At 54.5% G+C, this 13,136-nt stretch overlaps 1 protein-coding gene across 12 annotated transcripts in view; it reads right to left on the minus strand.

Annotated features, from left to right (window-relative positions):
- Positions 1–3,000: 3,000 nt before the first annotated feature.
- LOC136403957 (interleukin-4 receptor subunit alpha-like) overlaps positions 3,001–13,136 on the minus strand; it is a 44,938-nt gene continuing 34,802 nt past the window's right edge. For all 12 annotated transcript variants that reach the window (XM_066383361.1, XM_066383363.1, XM_066383366.1 and 9 more), the window contains 4 exons: positions 9,882–9,981; positions 7,846–7,924; positions 6,374–6,423; positions 3,001–5,561 (listed from right to left, as the gene is read on the minus strand). In XM_066383361.1, coding sequence (XP_066239458.1) covers positions 4,019–5,561; positions 6,374–6,423; positions 7,846–7,924; positions 9,882–9,981 — 1,772 coding nt within the window. In that variant the 3' untranslated portion in view covers positions 3,001–4,018. The remainder of the gene's footprint in view (positions 5,562–6,373; positions 6,424–7,845; positions 7,925–9,881; positions 9,982–13,136) is intronic.

Here is a 13,136-nt window from a genome sequence, read left to right on the forward strand (position 1 = left end):
AAGTCACATCTTTGATTTTAGAGAAAGAGGAGAGAAGAGAGAGAGAAACATTTGTTGTTCCACTTATTCATGCATTCAGTGGTTGATTCTGGGGATCGAACCAGCAACCTTGGCAGGCACATGCTCTAACTAACTGAGCTATCTAGTCAGACTCCTTCCTTTTTTGTAAATGAAAAAAAGAAAAGAAAAAACCAAAGGCACAAGCAGGATAAAGAGGACATAGGAAGCAGAGAAGGGGTCTAGGGCTTCACACCCCAAAGACCCCTGTGGTTTTTTTTTCATTTTTCTGAAGCTGGAAACAGGGAGAGACAGACAGACAGACTCTCGCATGCGCCCGACCGGGATCCACCCGGCACGCCCACCATGGGGCGACGCTCTGCCCACCAGGGGGCGATGCTCTGCCCATCCTGGGCGTCGCCATGTTGCGACCAGAGCCACTCTAGCGCCTGAGGCAGAAGCCACAGAGCCATCCCCAGCGCCCGGGCCATCTTTGCTCCAATGGAGCCTTGGCTGCGGGAGGGGAAGAGAGAGACAGAGAGGAAAGCGCTGTGGAGGAGTGGAGAAGCAAATGGGCGCTTCTCCTGTGTGCCCTGGCCGGGAATCGAACCCAGGTCCTCCGCACGCTAGGCCGATGCTCTACCGCTGAGCCAACCGGCCAGGGTGACCCCTGTGATTTTGTGCCTAATTTGGAGATCTGGGCTTGGGAGGACAAAGACCAGATTTTAAGGGGATTTTAGAAAGTCTTTTGCCAAAGAAATTCCAAGAAAGGCCCTGGAAGCCAGCCCGCCATCCCCCAGTGCAAATCAAGTCCTGGTGGAGTCACTTTATTCCTAAGTGAGAAGAACATCAGCGATAAGATTTTAATAGATCTACTAGGCACTGGTGTCAGGGGGAACCTTAGTCCTCCACTTCTACAAGGTAAGAGGAAGTCCTATTGAGGGACACTTCCGGTGGCTCCATTTCCTCTCATTGGCTCCTGCTAATGAGCAGGTTCTGTTTTGGGATTGGGGAGATTGAAGAGAGACTGGTGACTATTGGACTATGTTTCTCAGTGGGTGGGGCTAGCTTGCATTTCAGCCAACATATAAATTCCTCACTCCCACCGCCTTATGGCTGACCTCATCTCCCACCACTGTCCCTGGTTTCCTGCGCTGTAACTGATCTTTCTGTGCTGTGAACACGCCAGGCTCCTTGAGCCTCCAGGCCTTTGTCCTACCCTCCACTCAGAATGCGTTCCCCTTGTCCAGCCTGGCTTCTTCTAGGCACTGAGGGCTCAGCTCAGGTCACCTCCTTCAAGACTTCCCTTTAACTCCCCCTGTCTCAGACCCTATTTTCTTTACAGCACCCATCAGTGTTGGCATTTTTTCCTTTTGCCGGTTTAATGCCTGTCTCCCGCATTAAACTGTACGGCCCATTAGGGAAGAGACCTCGTCCTAAGCTTCCTTAGCACCCAGCAGTGCTCAGCAAATACTGCTGGGGCGTGGGGCTTTCCTGCGCTCGGCTTCTTGCCTCTGCTTCCTCCTTCCCCGCGGTAAGCGGGAGAAGGGGGCTGGGAGAGCAACAGTGGCCTTTCTCCAGCTGCCCTGAGCCTGGAGGGTGGGTTTAAATCCAGATCAGGGGTGGGAGGTGTCTCTAATTCTCCATTCCAGCTTCCCAAGCCCAGCCGATTCTGTACTATCAGTCTCAGCTGACAACTCAGGTCTTTTTTCTTACAAGATCCCGAGGAGAGACCAATGACTCTGGCCTCCGTTCTGCACGACTTTCAACCCAACTGCCCCTCTACCCCTCACACAAATGTATCTCCTCCGACACTTTTTAAAACTGGATTCTCTGAGACGGTGCTCAGGCACAGTGGATTAGAGCTGACATTGGAGTAGGTGCCATAATGTACAGGAGATGGCATTCCGTGGGCGCTGGGAGCTGTGTGGTCAGGACTGGCTCCAGGAATTCTTAGCTATGTGGTCAGCCTAAAACTAACCCTTACCCTCTCTGGGACTGCTTCCTCTTCTTTAAAATTGGGATAGTAATTGGACTTGTCTGCAAGAGCTGACATAGTGGATCTATAGCACTTAGCATATTGCTTGGCACTAAATAGTTACTTTTACTTAAATTATTGTATTTTATTATAAAAAGCTTTTAAAGCCAAAAAGCCCTGAGGGCTGGTTCGGGCTCGGCCATTCACTGTTGATCTCAGCAAGTCCATTTTCCTCTCCAGAGCTAAGCTTCTCCATCTGTAAACCATGTGTGGGGCGGGAGGTGACTCAGCAGCTAAAGGCTCAGCACCATGGAGACTGTTTGAACAAACATCAGGCAGCGTGTAAGGTAGGGAACGCCCCATCACCTCGAGTGCATTGTGTAGAATGCCAGAGCCTGAAGGAACCTCAAACAGCCAAGCCCCCTCATTTTGCAAGTGTGGCAGTCAGGGCAGCTACTCAGAGACACACAGTGATCACAGACACAGGAGGTTAAGATTCCTTGCCTGCCCATACCAGGCCCACACTATATGCCTCGATGTCCAAAGGAATCACGTACAGAGAGCCTGGGTGACAGACACTGCCTGGGTTCAGCCATGGGGCTGCCACTAACTAGCTGTGTGACTTTGGCAAAGTGTAGCAGCAGCTGCCGGTGCCCCTGGAAGCGCCCCTCCACCAATGACAGACGGGAGTTGATGGATAAGCAACCCAGCTCCCCACTCGGCCCTCTGCAGGGACCCGCATGCGCTGCTCCGGCTTCCCAAAGCTCTCGGCAGGCTCCGGCGGCAGCTGCCCACGCTGGCACTCTGTTTGATAATACACCTTTATTGCCTCCTGCCTGCCTTCCCTGCCTCGCTGCCCGACTTCCCAGGCAGGGTTTCCTGGCATCACCTCCAAAATCAACTAATTGCACTTGAATCCCTGTCTCAGGGGGACCCAAGCAGGGACAGCAAGTTACCCTCTTTCGCCTCAGTTGCTCTGGATGGGAGGGTTCAGTGAGTTAACAGGGATAAAGTACTCAGAGACGTGCCTGCCAGTATGTTTATTTTGGCAGTTAAAATGAAAAGAAGAAGAAAAAAAGGAGATAAAAAACTTTGATTTATATAAAACTCCACCGCCTCCCATTTCCCCTTCCTCAGCAAATACAAATATCAGGTTTGACAGAGTCTTTGAGAGACACACAAACATTGCTCATCCTCAGGGCCAAGCCAGCATGCAAGCTCAGTGTGTCTGGTGTTGGCGTCTGGAATGCCCAGCTCAGTGATCACAGGCGCGAAGCTCTCTCCCTACAGTCTCTCTATGGCTGACAGCAACGGTGTCCGTGGGGCACGGACCGGCCCCAAGCTGGGCGTGTTTATTCTGGGGATCCCATACTTAACCAGGGCCCTGGCCTTACAGTTGAATAGGAATCCGACAGCAAACTGTCACTGCTTGGTGACCACCATTTCTCATGTGCTTGTGTTACCCCCACTTCACTGAGCACCCCTCCACAGCCCAGATCCTGCTTCCGGCATCCACCTAATGAAGCTCTGCTGAATGAATGGGCACCTCTGGGCAGATGACCGCAATTTCCCATCAGTTGCCCAAGGCCTCCCCAGGCTTAGTTAGTTTCTAGGCTCAGCATCCCATCCAGTGACCTGGCACCAAGCAGCTAGTCCCAGGACTGGGAAGACATGGGCAACCGCGTGACCAGGTGGACAAAGCATGCCTTGGGCGGGCCCGGCAGGGACAGCACGCTGGAGGAGCTGTGGACTGAGGAAGTGGCCAATGGCTCGTTTATAAGCCAAGGTGCCCAGGACCCTCCAGATCCCCGCAGGGGACTGCTCTGGGCACAGCTGCCTGGCACCCTCCCCTCCCATGGCACGTGCTGACCCTTCAGTCTAGTCAGTGTTGAGAACAGGGGGGGTCCGGTCTCTGTACCCCCGTGTCAGACAACCTCACTTCACACCGGGGTCCTCGAGTCTTTCGGAAGTCTGCCAGCCGGGCCGCCTTCCTGGCGAGGCCCTCCCGGGCCTGGGAGGCACACAGCAGCACGAGGGCACGCACTAGGGAGCACTCGTGCACATGGGCCCCGTGGAGAGCATGGCCGCTGCCATTTTGGGAGTCTGGCTTGAGCTCTGAGCACTGCTGGGGCCAGGCTGGAAGGACGGGGAAGACGTCCCCCCCTTTAAGACACCGAAGGGTGCCGGAGAGGCTGGAGGGAGGCTGGCCCCCAGTGGAACCCCTCCTGGCAGGGGGTCTGGGGCCCTCGGGGGGCCCTCGGGGGGCTCGGACCTGTCTCCACAACAGCAGCCACAGCAGGGGCTGGCCACAACGTGGACCTCGCCACGCTCCTCCTGACCGTGACACTGTTTCAGGTGGCCACACAGGTGGCAGGTGAGGGCTGAGTAGACAATGCCACTGCCCAGGTCGTCCCTGAGGGGGTCTGTGGCCTGCTCCAGGGAGAGCAGAGGCTTCTGGCTGTCCTCTCCCTTTGCCACTGGCTCCAGACTGGGGCGCTCTGGGGAGCTGCCCAGGAGGAGTGAGTTCTGGGGGCTGTGAGGAGGATCCGTGTCCAGTCCAAAGGTGAACAGGGGGCCAGGGACCCCAGGGCAGCCAGAAGCGAGGCTCTGGAAGGGCCTGTAGGACCCTTCCCCACTGCTGACCTCAGCCCCAGATGGCCCTGGGCAGATGTCGCCGCTGGTGAGCAGGCTGGAGAAGGCCCTGTACCCAGCGTCTCCAGACGGGCTGAAGCCGGGGGAGCCCGCGCCCGGGGCGCTGCCCTGCTGCACCGCGCGCACAAACTCCCGATAGCCGCCGGCGGGGGCCGGGGCGGGGGCCGGGGCTGCCCCGTGCTGGAGGATGCTCCGGCGCAGGACCTGCTCCCAGGTCTCCGGCTCAGAGGGCTGGGGGGCAGAGAGGGTGCCGGGGTCCCCTTCCCCCCGGGGCTCGGCCAGCTCTGGGTCTGCGTCCGGCTCTGCGGGACTCGAGGACCGGCTCAAGGAGCTGCTCAGGCTGCGGTAAGAGGGGTTGTCTGTGATGACGGCGGGCGTCTCTGTGACGGCCAGGCAGGCTGCGCTCTGCGTCAGAGTGGCGGGAGGGGCCGGCTCTGGGTAAAAAGGCTGCCCCCTGCCCTGAACTGATGTCTCCGCGGGCTCCTCACTTGGTAACTCAGCCTGGGGCATCGGAGCACTCACACCGTCTGCAGGTGGAAGGAGGCAGGACTCCCCCGGGCCCTGCGGCCAGAAGCCCCCGTTGTCACCCCCAAGAAGGTCCAGGAACAGGCTCTCTGTCATCCGGGCTGCGATGTCCGCCCTGCTCTCCTGGAAGCCGCCCCCGCTGCTCTGGGGAGATGGGCAGAAGCTCCCTTCACCTTCCTCCACCTCCTCCTCCTCGCTCTCCCCCGGGGCCTCCAACAGCTCCACACACTTCACCACGCTGATGCTCTCTGGCCAGAGGACAGTCCTGCCGACCTCCACAGGGCACCATGCTGGCTTTCCAGGACCCTGGAAAGGGCCCTTTCTGGCAGCCTTGGAAGAAGTGCCTTCCTGTTCCACGCCATGCCCCAGTAAACAGGGCAGGAGCTTAGTGAGACAAGTCTTCCAGTGTCTGCACAAGTAAAGAGAAGTTTGGTCAGGGTTGTTTCTTCACTAGAAAAACTCCTATTCATCCTTCAAAACCCAGCCTGAAGTCTCCCTGGACAGATGACGTCTGACATGCCTCCTGACTTCATGATCAATAATCTCCCCATCTACCCCATACTACCCTGGGGGCTCCTTGTAGGCAGGGCCTGTGCCTTCTTCTGGGGTGTCTGGGGACCAGCACATAACCTAGCACTTAATACAAACTCAGTCTATAAAATAAGGAAAAGTCTTTGCCAGGGAAGATGGTATTTAAAATACTTATCAACATACCGCATAAGTATTGACCAACTAGAATGGCTCTGAGGTCCTAGGACATCGTCCTGAGTCCCCTGCTGTGCCAGGTGTAAACCCTTTAGTTGCTGGATTGTGGGCAGGCCCAGGAGGCCCAGAGGGAGGAGCGAAGGAGGCCAAGGTGACAGTGGCATTCCCAAGGGTTCAGGATGGCGGTATTTGCCAACCAGTATGCAACTGCGTCAGCGTTTTAACAACTGTAGCAGCTTCCCGGTAGTCATCTCTACCAGCCTCCCTCAGGCCAGACTGTGCGGTCCCAATGGGGTTCTGCAGAGGCCCCCTCCCACTCAGGGAAACTCAGGGGCTCGGCCACGCCTCCTCCTGCCACTCCCTGAAACCCAGCGTCACCAGATATGTGTGGAATGCGGAGGAAGAGAAAGCAGACATGGAGGGGCCAAGTGACCCTACTCTCAGCATGGGGCCCACTGCCCCGGTTCCGTCCCCTTCCAAATCCACACAGGCCATGGCCGAAGTTCATATACGTACAGGCTCTTGGCTGGTTCCTGGCCTCCAGGCCTCTTCCGCCATGGTGGCACCTGAAATACACAGACAGTCACTGAAACAGCGTGAAGGCCACCGTGGCCGGCCTGGGGCACAGCGCGCTCAGAAGGAAGCATCGCACGTCTCCACGCCCTGGGAAGGCTGTCAGCCTCGACATCACACGGGGCTGAGCTCGAGTCCAGCCACTCAGCAACCTGAGCCCCAGTTTCCTGGGAATTAGTGAGACCACCCGAATATTAAGTTGCTGTGGCTGGTGGCAAACAAGGCCGGTCATCTGTAGCTCCGCCCACCCGTGAATTTGGCATGGTCATGTGACTTGCTATGGCCAATAGAATGTGGCACAGGTGACTGTGCCAGCTGCACCAGCCTGCCGGAGGATGAGAGACATATGGCTTAGTCATCACCATTGCCCCAGGTGAGACCTGTGGGTGAAACCACTGGGGACGAGCCAGCCCAGAGGAGACCTGCCTAGCCCTGCCCAGATCCCCCCACCCACCTCACAGCTGAGCCACCCTGCAGAAGCAAGAGCTACAGAAAAGGGTGTTGTTTCAACTCGGTTTCTGGAAATTTGTTACATAGCAAAAGCTGACTGATACATAAACGACACTGACTATGTGCAGGACCCTGTCATATACACTTTACATGTATTGTCTCGGTGAATTCCAATGCCAGCCCTGTTATTTAAGTACCACTGTAACCCACAGGAGAAAACTGAGGTTCAGAGAAGTTGCGCAAGTCCACTCTGCAAGTACGTGGCAGAGCCAGGGTTCGAAGCCAGCACCAGCAGACTTCAGACCTCCAGAGCCTGCCACAGGGTCCCTGGAGAACTGAGAACACACAGGGGTTCTAGAGTAGACACTACCCGCATCCCACACGCCCTCTTTCCTAGAGAACGGATCCAGCTCAGGCCAACCACGTGGTGGCAGTGGGGAAACTGGCCCCACCTCTAGCTCAGGGGTGGCCACCTGGTTGGTCTCATGGTATTCCCACTCCTTACAGGTGATTGGTTCAGGGAAGAGCATGTGATACGATTTTGGCCAATGAGAAATGACAGACTGGGTGGTGCTTTGGCGGCAGTTTCCTGCTCAGAAGAGGAAGACACAGGCAAATGTCCCCTCTCCCTCTCCTCCTGGCCTTCTGCCTTGGTACAGGTGCCTCCCCACATGTGACATGCAGCGGACCTCAGGGTCATCTCCTTCCAGAGGAGGTACAAAGCAAGTCAGCAACCTGAGAGGGTCCTGCCCAAAGCTGAAAAAGTGGCTCTGAAAGCCTTGGGGAGGGCGGAGAAGCCGCGGGGCTCCTCATGACCACCTTGAGCTGCTGAATCAGCCCCCTGAGACCTCCCTGACTGCTCAGGCGCAGTTCCACAGCCAGTGAATGGCTTTAACATCCCAGATGTCACGGATCCTGTTTCTTGATAAGTGTAGCCCAGAGCATCGGAACCAGCCCTCTCATACCTGAGGCTCCTGGACGACAATGGCCATGAGCGGGCTGTGGGCTGGGTTGGGAATCTGGTCCCACCATCCCTTCTTAATCCTGAAAAAGAAAAGGTGCTGGTCTCTCCTCCCATAAAATCAATTGTATTTGCCAGTATCTACTCGGGGTCAGAGACCACGTTGATGGTTTGGGAAGTCTCACCCTAACCCCATTCGCAGACGAGCAGACGGAGGCTCAGAGAGGTAAAGTACACCTGGCAGGCAGAGAGCCAGGTCGTGCTAGTTCCTGACTCACCACCTCTGTCCTTGGTGGGGACGAGCCCAGAGAAGTAGAAGAGACTCAAACTGCAGAGAATTCTGATTGTTCCCATCGACAGCCCCCTCATTGGAGCAGCTGAGAGCAAGGAGCAGGGAGAGGCCGGGGATGGCCCAAGAAGCTGAGGAAACCCAGAGAGAAACAGTTCCTTCCCTCTCCCTGGGTCGGCTGGAGCCACGGAGTGCCAGCTCTGAGAGGGAATGTCCTCAGATTACCCCTGGCTCAGCCTCTGCTGACTCCTCAGTCAGTCAACATGTCTTTACTGAGCACCTAACTGACCACTCACTGTGCAGTGAACAAGACAGACCAAAGCCCTGCCCTCACAGGACTGACCTTCTAGAAGAGGGAGACAGACAAGCAGATACAGAAATGAATACCTGACATCACTGGATACAGCATTCAGTGCCATCAATAAAAATAAAGACGAGCCTGACCTGTGGTGGCGCAGTGGGTAAAGCCTCGCTCCACCTGGAAATGCTGGGGTTGCCGGTTCGAAACCCTGGGCTTGCCCGGTCAAGGCACATATGGGAGTTGAAGCTTCCTGCTCCTCCCCCTTCTCTCCCTCTCTCTCTCTCTCTCCTCTAAAGTGAATAAATAAATAAAAATAATTTAAAAAAAAAAAAAGGAAAAAATAAAGACGATAAGGGAATAGAGAGGAATGGAGAGTGTGATCTAGGAAGGCCTCCCTGAGGAGGTGACCTGAGTGATGACTGAAGGTGGGAGAGGGCTCTCCAGGGAGGGAGCACAGTGAGTGCAGAGGCTCGGAGGGAACTTGCTCGGTGCGCTCAAAGAACAGCAAGGAGGCTGGTGTTCTGGGACACGGCGAGTAGGGCTGGGAAGAACAGGCGATGGGGAAACTGAGGCTCAGAGAAGGGGAAAGACCGGTCCCGGGTGCCTAAGAGGTGTCAGTGACAAGACGTGGAGAGGAGAACCTGCAATCCCTGCACACTTAACGTGTGCCCAGCGAAGGGTGGGGAACACTCCATCATGTTGATCCTCAGCCATCACTGATACACACGGTGAGGTAGAGCTTGCTAGTCCCATTTCAGAGATGGGAGGACTGAGGCTCTGAGACGTGTTTGCTAAGGCTCGAACTCACCGGAAACCGGGCTCCTCCCACCTCCAACCCACTGCGACCCAAGACTCCCTTAGGACGCTCAGGACTGAGGAGATGTGTTCTCACTATGTCTCAGCCTGGAGAGGAGGAACCCAAGGCTGACGGTCACACAGCCGCCAAGCGCCAAGGGCAGGATCCAAACCCAGGTCTCCTGACTCTGTCAGACCAGTCGTCTAGAATTCCTTGGGCTATTGTCACATGCCCCCAGCTGTCTGGACCCTGGGCCTGACCCATCTCCCTCTGCCAAAGGAAGTTCCGTCCCCCAGCTCTACCTTGGCCGGTTCCTCCCACACTCAGGTCTCAGCTCGAATATCACCTCCTCCGAGGAGCCTGCCTGGCCTCCCCACCTGAAACAGCACCCTGGAACATTTCTGCCCTTTGCCTGGTCTATCTCCTTTAGCGCATGGATCATTGTGGAAAATGGCCGTGGTTGTTTGTGACCTGACCTCTGTCTCCCAGAAGGAGCGCAGGGTCCTTGTCGGTTTTGTTTCAGCTGTTGCTTCGGTGCCTGGCACGTAGTAGCCGCTCAGTAAACATTTGTTGTGGACAAAGGACAGAACACTGACAGGTGAGAAGAGGGTCCCTGCCCACTCCGCACCCCACAGGGGCTGGCCCAGGACTCACTTGAGGACGCTGAAATAGCAGGACAGGCAGATGACCGAGATGACAAAGCAGGAGATGCTGATGGCGAGTGGGAGGTGCTTCTCCCAGGGCCACTTGTAGTCTGGAAGGGGGAGGGGAGGGCAGCCGTGAGCGCACTGTGCCTGGTCCCCATTTCCCAGAGCTGAGGACCCGTGCCTCGGGAAGGTGGTTTCTCAGACTCTGCGTGATGTGGCCACCACTGCCCTCCTGGCTCGCCCCGTCCTCCCCTCCCCTACATAGAGCCCTCGCCACATGGGCCTCCTCGCTGTCCCCTGCTCCTCCATGGCTCAGTGCCACCTTAGGATCTTGAACTTGCTGCTCTCTTTCCTGAAGCACAGAGGTCAACCACAGTGACCTTGGACCTGGACTACCCGAGTTCAGAGCCTGACTCTGTCGCATCCTCACTGGTGACCCAGGACATCCCTCACCCTCTCTGTGCCTCGGTTCCCGCAGCGGTGCAGTGGGGTCACTGACAGTACTGTTCTCAGAGGGTTGCCGTGGGGATACACGACTTAGTATCTACTGCGTGCAGAACGGTGCCTGTGCGCCAGGAGCGGGTGCCGCTATCGGCTCCGCACAGATGGCTCCTCCTCCTTCCCTGTCACTGTCACCTGCTCCACTTTCCCCTCTCGCCTCTCTACTGCAGCCCCTCCACCGCTCCACCCCTCACCCCGCTTTATTTTCTTCCCAGACTTCCTGCCATCTGGATCTGGATCTGATTTACTCGTTTATTTTCTGTCTCCCCCTCCAGAATACCAGTTCCTCAAGAGCAGGGGCTTCTATCTGCTGTGTTCACTGCTGACTCCCCAGGGTCTAGCACGGGACCAGGCACATAGTAGGAGCTCAATAAATATCTGTGGAACTAACAAGCAAGCGTCCAGCACATTGTCTTGTTGTAAGGTACCAAGGCTACAGAATTAATATTGTAGGAAGCTTAAAGAACATTTTATTAATTTGGGCTGGGTGTACAGAGAAATTTTGTAAATGATCTCTGTACTTGTGTGATTAGCATAAAACCAAGATGGCTGATGACGTTGTAAATGCAGAAAGAGAAAGGAGACTTGGATTCTCTGACCTTCCCCCATACCTATGGGGAAATGGGTGAATAGCTAGCCAGGTGTAGGGAGAGAAAAGATTAAATTAAACCTTTCCTTATACTAAAGGGCCATTTACAGGTATTTGTTCTCATGGAAACTACCTCTCCCCTCCTGAAAGCATGTAGTTAATGTATGTATCTCTGGACAAAGGAATAGCAAATGAACACTAGAAAGTTATAGGAATGTCTTTTAGTATGTAAAGTGACATTTTACCATTATGTTGCCTTGTAAGTTTTAATGTGTAGATATGTCATTTTATGAATCCTATAGACCAGGGGTCCCCAAACTACGGCCCATGGGCCGCATGAGGCCCCCTGAGGTCATTTATCCGGCCCCTGCTGCACTTCTGGAAGGGGCACCTCTTTCATTGGTGGTCAGTGAGAGGAGCATAGTTCCCATTGAAATACTGGTCAGATTTAAATTTACTTGTTCTTTATTTTAAATATTGTATTTATTCCCATTTTTTTAATAAAAGACTTTATTTATTCATTTTAGAGAGGAGAGAGAGAGAGAGAGAGAAAGAAAGAGAGAGAAGGGAGGAGCAGGAAGCATCAACTCCCATATGTGCCTTGACCAGGCAAGCCCAGGGTTTTGAAACAGCGACCTCAGCGTTCCAGGTTAATGCTTTATCCACTGCACCACCACAGGTCAGGCCCATTTTGTTTTTTTACTTTAAAATAAGACATGTGCAGTGTGCATAGGGATTTGTTCATAGTTTTTTTTTTTTTTATAGTCTGGCCCTCCAACGGTCTGAGGGACAGTGAACTGGCCCCCTGTGTAAAAAGTTTGGGGACCCCTGCTATAGACGGATGTTATGCACTTGCTAATGAATTGTGTCCCATCCCCCTCCCATCATCCTTTCCCCAGACCTGTATAGGAGAAAACAAACGGTATAGACTTACACCGTGATGTCATGTCATTTCCCCGCCCATGTATAATTAACGGTATATAACCAACCCCTAGACTATTAATGAGACACATGATTTGGGTCTGACCCCGTGTATGCTATATGCAGCCTGCATATTTAATAAATTTCCTCCTTTAATAAAACTTTTCAAAAACTTATTTGGACTATGTGCCTCTATGAAAACCCGCGGAATTGTGGATTGGATACTTTAAACAGTATCTGTTCCACACAAGCTATTTCTATTTCTTTCCCTTCCCTTCCCCAGGTCAATGGTAGAATCAGATCAATTCCACAAAACTTTCCCAAGGACTTACACTGTGTCTGGCCCTGTTCTGGGCACGGGAGACACAGACAGGGTAGACACTACCCACAGAGCTCCCAGCCCAGTGTGGGAGGCAGGTGAGTGAAGAGACATCCATGGAGCAAGGTGAGCGATGCTGAGAGGGCCGTGTAGTGGGCGGGGCTGGAGCACCCTCCAGGCACCACTGTGCCCTGCGCTCTGAAGAAGCCTCTTTCAGTGGATGCACACAACACCCCCCACTCCCTCACTGTGCAGAGGATGCCTGAGGCAGCCTCCCCACCTATCTCCCCCTCTTCTCCCCTGGTAGCAATGTGCCCACCCAAAGGTTTGGGCCAATCCCGATTGTCCTAGTCCCCTTCCAGACAGGTGAGTTCCCAGCCTCCGTGCTGCTGGGAGAGGCCACGGGACAGTCCTGGCCAATGAGATGCAAGGGGAAGTGTGCTAGGGAGGCTCCGGAAAGATACTTTGCTTCCTGATAAAAGAGAGAGATGCACGAGGCGTGTTCCCTTTGGTCCTTGGGGCCTGAGGGTGTGTGCAGTAGCCAGCTTGGGGCCATGTGGTGACACATCTCTAAAACACTACCATGCTAAGGACGGCAGAAGAAAGGAAGACAGGGACCCAGCGTGACATCACTGAGCTGCTATATAAACCTGGGAAGGTCCACTTGCAAGACTACACTTTACATGAGATAATTCAATATTTCTATTGCAAAAGCCACATGTGATTAAGTCACAAAGAGTTGTTTTGGGAATGCAGCTACCAAGTCAGGGACTACATTTCCCAGAATCCCTTGCAGCTCTGTGTGGCCATGTGACCAGTTTCACCAATTGAACTCGAGAGAAAGTGATGTGTATCATTCCTTGTTTAATGCTTTTAAAAGGTTTTCATTCTCTTTCTGCTGGCTGGATGTAGATGGTGGTCAGGCCCTAGAG

This window comes from Saccopteryx leptura, chromosome 4 (assembly GCF_036850995.1).
Source record: "Saccopteryx leptura isolate mSacLep1 chromosome 4, mSacLep1_pri_phased_curated, whole genome shotgun sequence".
In the NCBI taxonomy this organism is placed as follows: domain Eukaryota; kingdom Metazoa; phylum Chordata; class Mammalia; order Chiroptera; family Emballonuridae; genus Saccopteryx; species Saccopteryx leptura.